The sequence below is a fragment of the Naegleria lovaniensis genome, assembly GCF_003324165.1.
Source record: "Naegleria lovaniensis strain ATCC 30569 chromosome Unknown tig024, whole genome shotgun sequence".
Lineage (NCBI taxonomy): Eukaryota > Heterolobosea > Eutetramitea > Acrasida > Naegleriidae > Naegleria > Naegleria lovaniensis.
In genome coordinates, this window is record NW_025407846.1 from 435,085 (window position 1) to 451,169 (window position 16,085).

A 16,085-nucleotide genomic window follows, 5' to 3' on the forward strand; every position below is an offset into this window, starting at 1 on the left:
TTTGTAAGATAATTGCCAAATTTCAAGCCTTACTGTCATGTTAACATTCCATGTTACCTGGAATGTAACATCCATAATAAACAATTGCATTCTTATAGCTGAACAATTCTTTGAACATATTCCTATTCTCATTGGCTTTGAATTTTGAAAATTTTCAACGCCGCATCCATTACAAATGGCATCTTTCACTAATTCAAGGTCTTGCTTGGTTTCTATGGAAGCATAAAAATTAAATGTCGGTACAATGGATTGTCTTTGCTTTGCTTCACTTTTTCTCATCCGTGTCAGTGACGATTGCAGCAGTAATTCGGAAAAATTATTAGTACTAAGTAGTGGACTTGATTTCACTACTGCGTTCAGTAGTTCCATATCGTTTTTCAGCTCTTGAGAGGCGTATCTCATTGCACTTCCACACTGCCTCACAGCAAGTAATACGAATTCCTTATCATTTCGTATAAACAGTGGAAGATGTTCCAAAACAGCTCCATTTTTCTGAAGGGCTGTTTTCACCACTTCGTAATCATTATGAATGAGAGCTTCATGTGGAATCAATGCCGCTGTTTCATCTTGGAATTCCAAAGCTTTCAAAATAATTTCCAAGTCATGTTTCAGCTCCTCTGAAATGTATCCGAACACACAGTTTTGATAGAGTCGTTGCTGCTGCGCGTTTTCAACGTATTCTTCAAGGGAAATGGCTTGTTTGGGTAGATAATCTGGTTGGCAGCACCTCAATGCTTTAGAAAAAGCTTGTAAAACTACATTTCTGTTCGCTCTCAATTCTTTGGAAGCATATTTCAAAGCAAACGGATTGGTCGTAACAGCTTGGAAAACAATTTCAAAATCATTTTGAATTTCGTATGGCATTTCACTCAAAAGACATCCCAAATCCTTAACCACTTGCATACAAATTTCGTGATCTCTCTTCATATCGTTGTCAAGTTCCAAGTATACTTTTGGAGAAGAGTATTTCACTGCTTGTAGGATAATGTCCTTATCTTTTCTTAATGAAGGACTTTTGATTCTCATGAACCAATGTCCAAGCTTTAAATAGTGCATGGCAATGTCCTTGTCATTGAGTAAAGATTCGTCCAAATTCCAAGCAGATTTGGTATTATTGAGTGCCAGCAATGCTATTTCCTTATCTAATTTATAAGTGGTTTCTATCAAACTCCAAAGAATTTCACCATTTTGTTGTACAGCCATTTTCACAAGCTCTCGATCGTTTTGCAATTCGGTACTGAGAAGTAACAATGCTTTTGGGTTGTTTTTTACAGCAATACAGCCAAGTTCTCTATCATTGCGATACGAGTATGGCATTCCTCGAAGAGCCATTCCATCTCGTTCGATCGCTTGTTTTACCATTTCTCTGTCACACCATTCTGAGGCAATACGAAGCATTGATGGGTCTTTGGAAATAGCCATCCGGGAAATATCATGGTCCTTCTTTAATTCCTCAGGTATATAATAATAACAATTAGGATTTTGTTCAATTAACTTCAACAAAAATTCCTTGTTATGGTTAACCTCTTTTGGAAGAGAGCTCACAACAATGTAAGATGACAACGAAGCGCTAAAAGCGATTTCCAAGTCCTGTTTTAGCTCATTGGATGCATATTGAAGTTGATGTCCATGCTTTTTCACAATTTGTAGCATCTTTTTTCTGTCATGTTCCCAAAACCGACTCCAAAATGCCAAATTTTCATAATTTGTCAAATCACAGTCAAAAAAGGCAGAGGTCACTTGGTCGTCATAAATAAATTCAATGGGAAGAGCAACTGGAGGATCAGCATAGCGAGTATTATTCATAGTCATCTCCAAAAATTTCTTGAGAGCTTGTTCTCTTGCATGAAACCATTTCATAAATCCTTTGGTTTGTAAATGAAATTTATTTTCAAAAAATTCAACAAGTAACAGCCTTGATCAAGATGGTTTTGATCGCTACTACTGCTAATCGGATCCAAGTTCCGAAAATTCAGTAAAATTACTTTCATTGAAGCGTGGCAATTGTTGCCAGACTCCTCTTCAGAAAGTAATCGATTCATTTTTTTGTGTTCATTGTTCTTAGCAGAGAAGGAACAATGAACATTGCAGGTCTTTACTTCAGATTAAGGCTTAATGCTACTAGTTCGACTATTATACCACAAGCCAACAAAACGTAAAGTAATAACAAATAGTAATCACAGTTATCAACGGCTCCCTCATTTCAATCAACTTCTTCAAAAGGAAAAAAATGCTTGCATGGACCGCTTCAAAGTCAAGCTCGAGGCTTCTTGTGAGTCGTTTGCATAGTCATAGCGGTATCGGAGTCCATGTATCATCAGCATTATTCACATTAAATCATCATCATTTCAACAAGAAGAATTATTCAACAACAACGATTAATGTACAATCGTCCGATGGTGCAACATCATCATCAACTCCAAAAATTGATAAAAGTGGATTGATATGGAGAGATGTCAATGAATTGGAAGATGAATTTATTGTGAAGAGTATGATTCGTGTAGATCATGCTGGTGAATTAGGTGCTGTTACCATTTGTAATGCACAAAAGGTGGTGCTGGGAGAGGATCCAATTGTGAATGAAATTTTGGGTCAAGAAGTAGATCATTTTGCTACTTTTGATCGAATGATTATTGAGAGAAGAGTGAGACCAACAATTTTCCGTTCAATTTGGCAACCAGCCGGAGTCATGTTAGGGATTGGAACAGCATTGCTGGGAAGAAACACTGCTATGGCTTGTCATGAAGCAATCGAGAACACAATATTCGATCACTATAATGAACAATTAAGAGATATTTATGTAATGTCTTTGAGCAAATCTCAACAACAGGAAAAGGCAGAGAGCTCTTCAACCAATGTTTCAGATTCTGATATTGAAACCGATACAGAATACTTCTTCAAATCCGAGCATCAAAAACAAGAAATTCAAGAAAAAGAGCTTCGAGAAATTATCAAGCAGTATAGAGATGAAGAATTACATCACCATGACATTGCAAGAGATGCCAATACCGATAGAAACAGTTTGTTATATAAGGCAGCTTATGGATTTATTTCAACGGGTTGTTCAATTGTCATTAATTTGACAAAGAGACTTTAAGGCAACTATGTAATATTCGAAGAATAGGGAAGCAAATTAAATATTGCATTTCAGATTTATTGTTGCGACGAACCTTTCACCATGGTTTACTGTCTCAAAATACGCAGGTCATGTTCTCTAAACTGAAAAAGAAGGAATGGAAGGTAAAATACAAAAATTTTATTCTGTCCAAATTTTCTTCAAGGTATACCTGAGTTCTTACCAAAAAGCACACCAACCAATGTACATTTGACACAAATTGGATGTTGAGGTTGCTTGCTCAATCAACAAATCAATTTGTTGCGAAACTTCTTGCGGGGTGGTGACAGAGGGATCGTCTTCTTCGTCAACAAAATCGGTGCCGTTGAGTTTGTGTTCAATACGTTGAATGACTGAGAGCGCTCTTTGGTTAACGACTGGTAGTGTAGCTGATGCTTCTTCCGTTTCGTTATCGTCTGCGTGTAATGCTTTAAGAAGATTTTTCTCACGAATAGATCTTGAAGGGCAATACGCATTGTCATTCGATTCTTGATTACCCCAAGATGAAAAAGCAGATGGAGTAATGCTGATGTTTGAACTCCATGCAGTTGCGGGTTCCTCTAACGCTGTGGTATTCACATCTTCTTGTGCACCACTGTCTATTTGTGTTTCTAACAAGCGCCAATTAATTAAAGGATCATGAACGAATGCTTCTAACATGGCCATCACAGAGTCCTTGTTTTTTCTCAATACTGTCATGACACTTTCGCAGGTCGACTTGAAGGTACCTTCAATTCCACATACTTCCATGGTATTAATGAGCATTCTAGTGAGTCTGAATGGAACTTTTTCCGGGAACTTGTCTCTGTGTATGGCAACTTCGAAACAATCACCAAAATCAATATGTACAATTTTACCTGAAGATTTTTCCAACATCAAGTTACTGGGATGTCTGTCACCAAGACCCAAAATATAACCAACCATGGACATGACGGCCAACGATCGAGTATAGTTGGTTCGTCTTTCCAGCCACGCTTCAGAACTTCTACTCTTCAGCCACAGTACCTTGTACAAGTCTTGACCAGTGGTATTTTCGAGAGCATACTCAAATACTTCAGTTTTTTGCATTAGTGTCAAATGGTCATAGTTCGCAGCCATATTTTTCATGAGTCGGTTTTCAATATCCAACAACACGCCTCTACTATCTCTGTATTGCTTAATGAGCGAATGAAGAGTATCACAATTATCAACCCAGCCTATGAGACCAGCGTTGGAACTTAGGGGTATTACAGAATATCTCTTAATTCTAAAGTCTCTATCTGAGGTTTCTAGATCTTTCTTCAACAGTGCGTTAACCAATCCAAATAATTGCATTACTCGTTCATCTTGACGGAGATCTTCGTTGCCTTTCAACAAAAACTGATACCGTTTTCCATCACTGCCAAACATACGAACTTTTCTTGGTCTCTGCTTGGAAGGCATTACAAACAGTTTGCAAGAAAATCTGGCAATATTAATTGTACAACTCTCCGTATATTGATATGTTCCTGGAATAGCTAATTCCAAGTCATGTTCCTCCAGTAACTTGGGAGACAGCGTGTGCAAGTCAAGTTCTGTATTCTTCATTCTTTCTACATGATCTTTGATCTTGATAAACACTCGACAATAAATATCCCAAGCATAGCTTAATTCTTTTTCCTTCTTGCTTTGTAGATGTCTCTTGCAAAGTTTGTAAGCATCGTCGAGATCGTGCCCAAATCGTTGGGTAAATGAAATTTCGCTAAGAGTGTAAGGATTTTGAAGTTTCTCATGCAACGGAAGTAACACGTCTAGCATCCCTTGTATATCGTGATTTTTAAAATACAACATTGATGCATTGTCAAGAGCATCATGCCACTCTTCAGTCCATGAAATGGCTGCACGAACCAGTTCGTGACTCACCATGAGTGCTTGTTCAACAAGAACTGGATTGTTTTGTCTCATCGAGTTCAACAATGATTCTGCGGCTTTCTTTCTTGAAGTTGATTGTGAGTAAGAGCAGACAGTTAATGGATATACCAATGCTTGAGGATGTACTTTTCCAACCTTTGAAAGGAGCTTGTGAATCAATTTACGTACAGGACCAACATGTGAGTTGACACGAGCAATGATTTGTGGAATTACTTCAAGCCATGTGTCAATACTGACAGTATTGAATCCATCAACCAAGGTCTTTTCAATTTCTTTCATGGCACCATGCTTGAACCACAATGTTAACAAACGTAAAATGTCTTGTAAGCTTGAATTTCTATCTGGACTGAGATTAATTGAGTTAAAGAATCCAGTCAAAGCAGAAATCAAATAAATAGTCATGGATTCCATACTTCTGGTAGCACTTTGTTTCTTCTCCACATGTGAAACGACTTCAGAGTTCAACAATGCCCATTCGTGCCAAGCCTTGTACCATTCCTTATCAAAATCGGTGGCAGCCTTGAAATGAGATAAAATTTGAGGTAGTTTGTTCTCATCCAAACCTCCATGTTGCCTATATAAAACCTTTTGCCATTGACCCAATGTTAGACATGCTCTGGCCTTCAATTGATTGTCACATTGGATATTATATACAAATTGATTCATCAATTCAAATGCCTTCATTTGTTTACCTTCTGACCACATGTGTTTAAAGTATTCATAGGAAATCTTTGGATGAACGTCAGGTGATACCAAAAGCTTCTCAGGCTCTTCGCTCAACACAATTCCATCAACCAATTTTTGAAGAATTTTCTCACTCATTTTGATCTTATTCGATTTTCTACAAATTGATGCAAATTTGAGCCATGTAGAGAGATCTTGTCTTTCAGGTATTACTAATTTTCGAACAGACAGAATATTCTGCCAATGTTCAACATTTCTCTTACAACCTGCCAACCTGTCAATCCAAATTTGATGGATAATTGATTTGGATTCTTCATCTTCTGCTCTTTGATATCGAATGATTTCTTCCATTTCAGATAATTGTTGTACAGTAACAATAATATCATAGGCTCTATTGTAACTTTCACCAACCAAAGCTGCCAATTCTGTGTCGAGTACTTTGCGTGTATTGTCAATCAATATTTGTGCATTATTGTGATCCTTTTGGTGAATGGCTAAAATAGCTCTGAAGAATGCACCTTCACTGGTATCCTCACTGAGAATGTTCACATAATTTCTCATGCTTTCCCATTCTCCCAAATTCCATGCTGCAGCAGCTGCCATTGGTGCCATTTCTTCCTTGATACTATCGCTCACAGTATTCCATGAATCTTGACATAACTTAAACAACTTTTCCCATTCTCCAATAGCTTTGAGACATCGCATTTTGCCCAATGTCAAGCTTTGATCATATGGATTTTGTTTTTGTTTGATACTGTACGCATCATAGGCTTCTTTCCATCTTTGAAGCTTTTCATACCATGACTCTTTCAACTCAATGCTGTGGTTCTTTTGAGCGTATTTCAAGATACCCATAGCTGCTTCGTGTTGTTGAAGTTGATTGTTGATGCTGATCAAATCTTCAATAAGAGCGCTTGGATTTTGTTGGAATTCAATTTCCTTATAATGCAATGCTTTTGCGAAACATTGACACTTTTCAGCAAGTGCACCTAAGGCACTAATAGCAATTGGAAGAGGATTTTCGTCATGTTCCATAAATTCTGCCAAATTGAGCAATGTTTGAAGAACTTCAGGAGGTAAATCAGGTGATGAGAAAGCCATTTCCAGAGCACGCACCACCTCGTTTTGTGCCTTATCATCCAATTCAGACCAACAACTCACAAATCCTGCATTGAAAAGCTCTCTAGTTAGAGGGTGATAGACTTGAGCGAGTGCAGAGCAAGAACGTAATGCAGGAGATGGTGATTCCTTCAATAACTCTACAGAGAAACCTCTATTCCATTCAATCCAATCGTCTTTTGTTGCTCTTTGAGAAGCTTCCCATGCTTTTCTCAAACTATTTTGATTGATAGCCATTTTCTTGATCTCTGTTGAACTATCTTCACCTGCTAGAGAGTGGCCGATTTCATCTTCATCTTCTGGCATGTTTGGAAGTGGTAAACCTTTGAGTAAGTGGAAAATGAGTTCATTATATCTTTGATGAGTAATGTTATATTGAGTTAAAACTTTGGTCACCATTGGAATAAATATTGAGAAATCACTTCCTAATTGATGAATAATATTACACAAGGTATCCATGGCCTCTTGTCGAATCTCTGTATTTTGTACCTTCAAGACTCGAGAAAGTGGATGAATAATTCTCGAAGAATATTCTGAAAAATTCAAAATTCTACTCAATTTTCCAATACATCGAATGGCTTCTTTCTTTAACACAGGTGTAGCTGTTGGTGCTTCAAAAAGTTTGACAACTATTGGAACTACTAAATACAAATATTCTTCTAAATGTCGTCCAAAAACGATGAGCGCATGTAAAGCTTTCTTTGCTGATTTAGGTTGTGGCGGTGTTTGCAACACACTCAAAAGTTGAGGAATAACATCAGGTAAATATGGTTTGAATTGCTCATTAAGTGCTGTACATATTTCTTCTTCGAGAGAAATAATTTGTTCCTTAAAATCTGTATCAGATGAAGAGCTATTCCAAAAGTCATGAATGAGCACAAAAATTTCGTCCAAGTAATTTCGAATGTGCTGTTTCACAATTGAGACTAGCAAGCTCAGTTGTTGGAAAACTGTGTTTCGAATATTTGGCTCACAATTTCTTATTAAGTTCAAGAATGGAGGCATTACTTGAGGTAAAAATGGAACACATTTCATATTCAAACTTGTGAAAATATACATAACTGCTTGAATCGCAGAAAGATGGTGCAATGATAATGAGGGATCAGTTAAAATTCTAATGAGAGCATTGAAAGCAACTGTAGGATAATATTCTTCTGAAGAGGGACTCAAACCTGGAATAATGTCACTACTTGTGTCCATATTCTCTTTGGAAGATTCGAGTTGAACTTTGTGTTGATATGGATCAATGGCTCCAATAATACCCAAAACTTTGATAATCTCTCTTCTTGTTGACCAATCTTCCTCTGATTTTAGAATTGCAAGCAACAATGTCAATAAATTAGGATATTTGATGTAAGGGGTGATCACATAACCAGTACTGGCAACTATTTGTCCGAGAGTCTTCACCGCCATTGCTCGCTTGACTGATGAGCTTTGATCTTGCAATGTTTCGATCACAGATGGTAATAAATCATCAATAAAATCTACAATATCCATGCCACCAACTTCAGCAAGCTTTCCAGTGGTATCCAACACACATGAAGAGACGTTTGGGTTATTATCCTTAATTCGTTCCATGAGAACTTTAAGAACACTAGAAACATAGGGCTTAATTAATCGAGGTGCCGCAACAATTAAATGTCCTAGCATTCGGGCACTCTCTTCCTTACTTCGAGAATCTTGACTATACTCTAATTCTGTTAACAACTGAAGGAGTGCTTTTCTCAATGATGGTAACACAAATGCAGGATTTCGTATGCTCAATCTTCCAATGATAGAAATTGCAACTTCTCGAATTTCGAACACTTCATCATTTAAAGCAATAAATAATGATCTTAAATTGTCTGATAATGCTAAATAGTGGTCGAATTTTGGCTCCAATGACGATAATACTGCATATCGAATGCTAAAATCGGTATCAGTAATACCAACAATTAACAACTTGGCAAGTACATCTCCAACAACAGAACCAAAGTGACCTTTCACTGGTGGTTTTCCTTGACTCACTAAAAGTCTACAACATGTTTTTGCTGCCTCCTTTCTAATTGCCGGTATGTCATCGTCAAGATATTTCACCACACAATCGTGAACGAAATCTATTAAATTGTGGCCCTTGACATTGAAACTTCCCAAGGTTTTGAGAGCGAAAACAATGGTTGGCGTGCTATAGAGTGAAGCTTCAATATGTGGAGCAAATTGTGTTGGTGGAGTCACAGGATTGAGAGTATTGAAAGGTTGTCTTGCCAGAATTTGAGAAATGGTATCCAAGACACGTTTTTGAATGGGTTGAAGCAAGGCTGGAATTTCCTTAGAAATAATTGTGAGAGATTGAATTAATGCTGTTGATAAACCTCCAGCAAACATGGAAGGAAGTAAATGTAAAATACGAACTGATACAGTTTCTCCTACGGCTTTTGAAATGTCACTAATGCAAGTCAAAGCCTCGTCACAATAATGTTTCAGTCCATACTCTGTGATCGTATTAAAAATATCATCTCCATAGTTCTTGATGGGTTGCCCAACACGCATAGCCAATTCTCCCAATGCCTTAAAGCAAGGTGGTTTTTCGAAACCATTCTTGATTGTGTCTAATATGATGTACAGGGACTGATGAAAATACTTGTCCTTGAAATGTTCTCCATTAAATGTTGCTAACACTGGAATCAGTTCGATGACAGCTCTTCTCACTATTCTATCTTTGTGATGCTTAAAGTAAAGAATACTTTTACAAATAGTATCAAAAGCATCTTTCAGAACATTTCCTGCAACTCGCATCAATTCTGTAATTGTAAGTAACGCTCCATGTATTGCTTCAGTCTTAGAACCTTTGAAATTAATTGTTACTTGCTCGTAAATATCTTGATACCAAACATTTCTAAAGTTAGACGGACGTCGCGATACTAAATCCATTACAGCATGTAATGCCTGTGCAGAAATAAGTCTGGTATCCATGTTTGGGTGGGTGGTTCCATTCCAAATTAAGCTTAGAAAAGTTGGAACGTGAGGATAGAACAGAGTTGGAGCATTTTGAGCTAACTCTTTCAACACTGCTACTGCTGCAAGTCTCTCCTTATCGTCACCAATGATCCATTCCATTGCTCTTTTAATTTCAAATTCAACCCATTCGGCAGTGAGAGTCTTGTTGGAATGTTGTGACGAATTGAGCTCTCTTGCAAGCTTGCCAAATATTTTTGAAATCAAAAGCACGACTGGAGAATCGTGCACATATTTTCCTAAAGCAATTTTGAGATGAGAATACAGTCTAGTACTAAAGCGAATTCGGTTGGTTTTCTTTTGACTGTCATTATGAATATCCATGATGAGATCAATCAAAATAATGGACGCTCTTCTTTCATGTGCTTCACGAGAGTTCAACAACGATCCAACCTTGTCATTTAGAAACTCTTCAATAAAGTCCACAAAGTCGTCTGTGGTGTTTTCTCTGAAAAGCTTTTCAACCTGAAAATAACATTCAGTTATATCAAAATAACGGCTGGTAATTCTTAAACTTACATGAGTTCTGAATGAGTCAACACCCGAAATTCGTTTTTCTTCACGTTTGCTTGTAATTTCCGAAATGATTGACTCCAACTCTGCGGTGCTGTAATAATTCATTACTTATTGCTTATTATTAATCGCAGTCGGGTGCGTCCACGCTAGACCATTACAGTTAGACAGAGTATCATCAGATACAACAATTAATTTGTTTTGTAAAATGAAGATCATGAACGGTTTTTAATCCGAACATCCACTTGACAAGGAATGGTTTTCATGGAGAATTTGCAGCTTAGGGAATCGACCCGAAAGGATAGTGTTCCTAAAATATTAATTAAAGTATTTGTTATCTCGCATGAAACACCGTTTGGATCGTGGTGATTACGGTAGAAAGAGATGAATTTGATTATTTCATTATTGTTTATTTTTGTTTGGTTAACCAATTTGGAGATGTTGGCTTTGTGATGGAAATAATAGCTGGGCAACGAGAATGTTATTGACACGTAAGGGATTACAAGTTAGCAATAGAAGGGGCTAAACTAGTTGAGAAAGTAAAGGGATTTTCAACTCGTTTCTTCTTTTCTTGTAAAGTCATAAAAATGGCGAAGCGGTCGGAAGTGTACTTGCTGGAGAGGGCACAACTGGTTAGCATTCCGAAATATTGGAATGCATGATCAAACTCTTTACACAACGGCTGAAAAAGGTTTAACAAACCTAAAAAAAGAGTCACTGCAATTAGACGCACTGTTATTGCAGTTCGAAACTTCGTTACCAAACCAGAATTCAAATCGCTTCTGTTTGGCCATTTGCTTCATACGTTTGTTTTTTAGCTCCTCCTTTTTTGTGATTTTGAATAGCTTGCTTCTCTTAATATGCACCTTCTCAAAACAAACAAAGCTAGCTTTTCTTTCAAATCTGGAAGAAAGCATCTCCTTCATCCGTTCAATGAGATCGTAATAGGATTGTTGTTGTGCCGGAGTTGGAGAAGTGACTGTGACATTAAGAGCAGGGCATGTCAGCAATGGAGGTTCTTGCACTTGTTGGTTCTTATCATTGAATGTAATAAGATAAGCATTGACCCATTTCTCGTTAGGCTCCTCACCTACTACAAACGATGCTTGAATAATGGTCTCCCCAAATTGCTTGCCTGTATCAAATCCCATCGTATCCATTATAGCAGCACAAGCGGCATCTGTGATCTTGTGATCTGTACCCTTACTAACAAAATGATAGGCACGGAATGAGTTGATTCCAAACAAGTCAATCAAATCGGAAAAGGACTTGGAATCTCCCATGGCCAACTTGGAAAATGGATCAAACACCATGGTTTCAGGCTTGCTACAATTATCTTCCTTCACGAGTTGAATGTACTGAATATACCTGAGGGATTGAAAGTATTGTTGGATTTTCATGAAAATAGTGTGATCACTTTCAGTATTGCGATTCTCATTGACAATGGCCTGAATAGGTGTCATACTCTTGTTAGAGTCCAACAAATTTGAAACATGAATCCAAACATCATTGTCCATAATAATTTCTCTAAACTCCTTGCTCACATGAGAGAGTGTTGGAATCACGTCCAATCTATCAATAGCATATTGGACAATATGAATTAGAATTTCCTTTGGTAAAATTTGTAATTTCATCATGATGGCGATCTTTTTTCTTTTCAAATCGGAATGTGTTGGTGATGATAATTTAAATATTATTTACAAAACCCAAATGAATAAAATATTTATACTATAACGGTAACGAATTTCAAACTCCGAAAGTGGTTATTGTTATCAACAAACTCAAATATTGGTGTTGTTGAGATTGTGCGTTTCTGAAGAGAATATTTTTTTCAGTTTTTGTTCTAAAAATATTTTCGTCCTTCTTGGTCAGGTTCAAATTTCATTCCCAAGCGTTAAAAGCTAAATTTGAATGCAACCTTGGAAATCGGAAATTGAAGCAAAGATTTTCTGTGAAATATCTTGCATAAAGTTGCCAGTTTTTTCAAAGCTAAATGATAAGGAATTAAGGTTTCTTCAATTATTGACAAGTGACGTTAAATCTCCAAATCATCCGATTTACCAACGATCTAAGTGTCAAACACCAAAAAAAATAGGACCACAACATGACTTCTTGGATCGTTAGCCCTTTCCTTCTTCTCATTCTCTTCTTCTCTGCCATCGTTTCTGCTCAAAACACCACCCTTCCGACTTTGTTTGAAAATTGTTACGTTTTCCGATCCAAGTCATCCTCTGATGTCTATCGAGTGGAATGGACGCTTGATGAACCAAACGATCGATTCAGTGCACGATTTACACTTCCAAGTGCTCCTGGTTATGGATCGATTGGATTTAAACTCACCAATCAAGGATATGGAATGCCTGGAAGTACCATTTTGCTTGGTTATGGAAATGGAATTGTCAATGAGGTATGTTGTGTGTGTGAAAAATTATGGTCAACCATTGTGTGAAAATTTATAATAATAATTTTGTGTGAAATAATATTGTGGACCACCACACATTGTGCTTTATTTCTTTTACACTCACAGTACTATGCCAACGGAAATACTCAACCAAGTAAGCTCACAAATAATCAATTCCTTGCTGCAGCGTCTTCCACAGTTGGAAATGTCACCACCTTGACGTATGTGAGAACTCTCACACGTCCAGCAGGAGCTCCAAACACCTATTTCGCATTTCCAAAGAATGCCAATGTCACACTATTGTTTGCAAGCTCTTTGAAATCACCAGTGAGTCCAACGAGTTTCCTTCAACATTATCGAGCTGATTTGTACTCGGGAGGAATTAATTTTTATATGAAGAATGTGAATGCTTGTATCTCTACGGGTGGCGCAATGAGTGTCTATGGATGGAACGCTTCAAACATGAGCTTTTTGGTGGCAATAGTGTCATCATTGTGTATCGTTATGTTGTCTTCACTGCTGTAAACATGTAATTTCACCTCAACGAGCTTGTGGTAATGATTGATTTAATATCTTCTTCGTCGTCGTCGGTGTTGATTGTGATATTCATAACGGTTTCGTCTTTGATAAGGTCTTTTCCATTTAGCTTGACGTCGTCTTCTTCTTGGAAAGAAGAATGGTCTGTTTTTGCGGAAATATCGTTTCGTATTTTTCCACCATCCATAAGCTTTGCTCGAATATGTGTTCCAAAAGCCGTTCCATGTTCTAACAGAATTAGTTTTATAAGAATCGTCACGTCTTGGGGTAGGATGCTGGTATGACCGTTTTTGCATTTCATTCTTGATAAAATTGAATACCTGTCCAACAGAGAAGCTATTAATCACAATTCCTTCTTTCACACGATTGTCACATTGTGAAAAATCCTTAATAAAATTCATAAAGTTACTTGAATGTTCAACAATTCGATTCAAAACGCTCAAACAAAAAGCCTCTCTCAATGTCCCATCATAATAAATTAACACCGCCTTATTGAAAGAAAATGGAATTTGAGTTCGAATTGAATTGATTCCTTTTGTGGTTGTGATTTGAAAATTATATTTCTTATCATAGAGAGGTCTTGTTACCACAATGGCCTCAACATGTACATTATTTTGTGCTGCCACTTGATCAATGGCATTCCGTAATGCTTGTTCTAACTGATTCCAAACTCCTTGATTATTTTGCGAAAGTTGTGGAGCTCGATTGATGATATTAAACGTTTCATATTTTTCACTGAATGCAGTAAAATCACCGCATGGAACCAAATGTCCACGATCATAGGGAATCTGTCCAACCGATTGAAAGGGTGTTCCAGGGATATGCATGAGTGAGGGTGGTGAGGACCATTCATAAACATTTGGCCTTCTGGAATATTGATCTGATAAAGAATTTGAATGAATGGAATGAATGGTCCACAAAGGAACGTTCATGTCCTCGCTATGATCAAAACAACTCAAATATAAATTTTGGACGTGAAAAAGACTGGTTGTTGAGTGATGAGTGCTGATCGATGATGGCGAGTCTGTAACCTGATGACAACTCGATATCAATTGAACAAGATGTGATGAGAATGGTTCTAAAAAAGGAGGTAAGGGATCCGAATGATTCAGAATGAGAGTCCGTGAAGAATTAAATCTATTGAATGAATTATAGATGATGTAGAAGAGCGAGAAGCAGATCAAGATCGTTCGGAGGGACCATATGTCTCGCATCATCTTTTAACATTTTTTTGAGCGCTGAAATTATCACTCGTTACAAATTACAGAACATTATTTTTTACTTCAACCGTATAGAACTTGTTTATAACTCGAAATTAAAGAGCACCATCGACACAGCAACACCAAAGGTCCACTGCAATGCAACATTGAAAGCATGTACCACAAAAAGTGAAGAATTCCTTCAACCACTCGCAAAGCATTTTATCACAAGGAGTTTAAGATCTTTGAAGAAAATTCAACTGGTCAATTCAGAAATTCACTTCAACGTAATTTGTTGATGAATTAGTTCAAAGCATCCATTATGAAGCGTGCTAATTGGCTCCATTGTCCTAAAATGGAAATATTTTGGTACGCGTTACAACATTAGTGCAGCTTCCATCAATTTTCTGCCACTATTATTACAACATAACTCTTTCCCACGCAAACTTGTACTAGTTCATGCTACCTTGCTCACTCGTTAAGGAAGATTTGAAAAAACAAACCGAACCCGCCATTAGGGGTAAAATTAATCAGGATGACCCAGACAGCTCGGTTCAATTGACTCCGGTGGCCTTCCCAATCAACGACCTTCTCAATAGTGATTCATTATTGAAAAGTACCCAGATGTACTTGACCTTATCGTTTATATGCCCTCTGGTGTTGAAGTGTTGAAGCAATTCAGTACTTGTTCCGGTTTCATCCTTACTATCAACAGCTTGAAGGAAGTCAAGTTGGGCAACTGGCTCTCTTCAAGCTTCTTGGGAAAGAACAAGAGTGAGTCTGAATTCGACCAGATGCTTCAATTCTTGCGAGGATACGTGGAAACTCAAGTGTTCAACATTTTGTTGAGGAGTATGGATGCTGGAGCTCCAGCATCTGGTGAAGAACAAAAACTAAGCTTTGATCCGTAAGAATACTTTGCTGAAGTTGCGAGATGCTGTGCAGATGTGGTGGTGAAGAACGTCGTTCCTGAAAGGGCTTTTATCAATACCATCTCCACTTTTCAATAGAATACCAATGTTGTAGGCTGAGAGAGCGTGTCCACGGTTCAAAGCAAGCTTCCACCATGCAAATGCTTTCTTATAATCCTTATTAAATGGAATGTTTGCAATAGAGCCACCTTCATGATATAGAACTCCTATGTTAAAGCACCGCGGTATGAATGTTACATTCTCTGGAAACGTTGGTATTGAGAAGGCTGCTGGTGGCGTTTTGAAAAAGGGAAAGATCAATTTATTGGTTGATATGTCCATTAAGGTTATTGTTTTCAACAATTATCTATTCTCCAAGAGAGGTTTGAATCTCATTTTGAACGGAATTCGTGAGCGAGAACGTATCAACAGAAGCTCTATATTGGACGAGGATCTCGAACGGGCAAGAAACAACGCTACACTTGAAATGCCAACAACAAAGAATTACACCACGTATGATAATTCCTTTACCGGAAAGTTGAAGACTATGGTTAAAGAAAATGTTCAGCCCCACCTTGATAAAAAGATAGAAAAAAAGAGAGAAGAAATTGTTGATTCTATGATCAGTAAGGGTGGTATTTCAGAAACTGCAGTTAAATTGGTGATTGAATAAAATGAGCTGGTGGTCGGCCTTCTTTGAACGTTGAAAATTGACGTTGTTT

The 16,085-nt window shown here is 37.4% G+C and overlaps 7 protein-coding genes across 7 annotated transcripts; 3 read left to right on the forward strand and 4 right to left on the reverse strand.

The window, feature by feature from the left end:
* Window positions 1-40: 40 nt before the first annotated feature.
* C9374_005553 (uncharacterized protein) lies at window positions 41-1,860 on the reverse strand (the record flags this gene model as incomplete). Its single annotated transcript, XM_044695316.1, has 2 exons — window positions 41-57; window positions 174-1,860. The coding sequence occupies 2 exons, from the start codon at window positions 1,858-1,860 to the stop codon at window positions 41-43; spliced, it is 1,704 nt and encodes a 567-aa protein (XP_044548030.1).
* A 370-nt stretch (window positions 1,861-2,230) lies between these two features.
* Window positions 2,231-3,097, forward strand: C9374_005554 (uncharacterized protein; the record flags this gene model as incomplete). Its single annotated transcript, XM_044695317.1, has 1 exon — window positions 2,231-3,097. One exon carries the CDS (start codon window positions 2,231-2,233, stop codon window positions 3,095-3,097), a length of 867 nt encoding a protein of 288 aa, XP_044548031.1.
* A 198-nt stretch (window positions 3,098-3,295) lies between these two features.
* Window positions 3,296-10,423, reverse strand: C9374_005555 (uncharacterized protein; the record flags this gene model as incomplete). Its single annotated transcript, XM_044695318.1, has 2 exons — window positions 3,296-10,267; window positions 10,322-10,423. The coding sequence occupies 2 exons, from the start codon at window positions 10,421-10,423 to the stop codon at window positions 3,296-3,298; spliced, it is 7,074 nt and encodes a 2,357-aa protein (XP_044548032.1).
* Window positions 10,424-10,814: 391 nt separating this feature from the next.
* Window positions 10,815-11,952, reverse strand: C9374_005556 (uncharacterized protein; the record flags this gene model as incomplete). Its single annotated transcript, XM_044695319.1, has 2 exons — window positions 10,815-10,944; window positions 11,018-11,952. The coding sequence occupies 2 exons, from the start codon at window positions 11,950-11,952 to the stop codon at window positions 10,815-10,817; spliced, it is 1,065 nt and encodes a 354-aa protein (XP_044548033.1).
* A 467-nt stretch (window positions 11,953-12,419) lies between these two features.
* On the forward strand, window positions 12,420-13,241 carry C9374_005557 (uncharacterized protein; the record flags this gene model as incomplete). The annotated part of the gene is made up of 2 exons (XM_044695320.1): window positions 12,420-12,722; window positions 12,843-13,241. 2 exons carry the CDS (start codon window positions 12,420-12,422, stop codon window positions 13,239-13,241), a joined length of 702 nt encoding a protein of 233 aa, XP_044548034.1.
* Window positions 13,242-13,282: 41 nt separating this feature from the next.
* C9374_005558 (uncharacterized protein) lies at window positions 13,283-14,185 on the reverse strand (the record flags this gene model as incomplete). Its single annotated transcript, XM_044695321.1, has 1 exon — window positions 13,283-14,185. One exon carries the CDS (start codon window positions 14,183-14,185, stop codon window positions 13,283-13,285), a length of 903 nt encoding a protein of 300 aa, XP_044548035.1.
* Window positions 14,186-15,610: 1,425 nt separating this feature from the next.
* On the forward strand, window positions 15,611-16,036 carry C9374_005559 (uncharacterized protein; the record flags this gene model as incomplete). The annotated part of the gene is made up of 1 exon (XM_044695322.1): window positions 15,611-16,036. One exon carries the CDS (start codon window positions 15,611-15,613, stop codon window positions 16,034-16,036), a length of 426 nt encoding a protein of 141 aa, XP_044548036.1.
* Window positions 16,037-16,085: the final 49 nt, after the last annotated feature.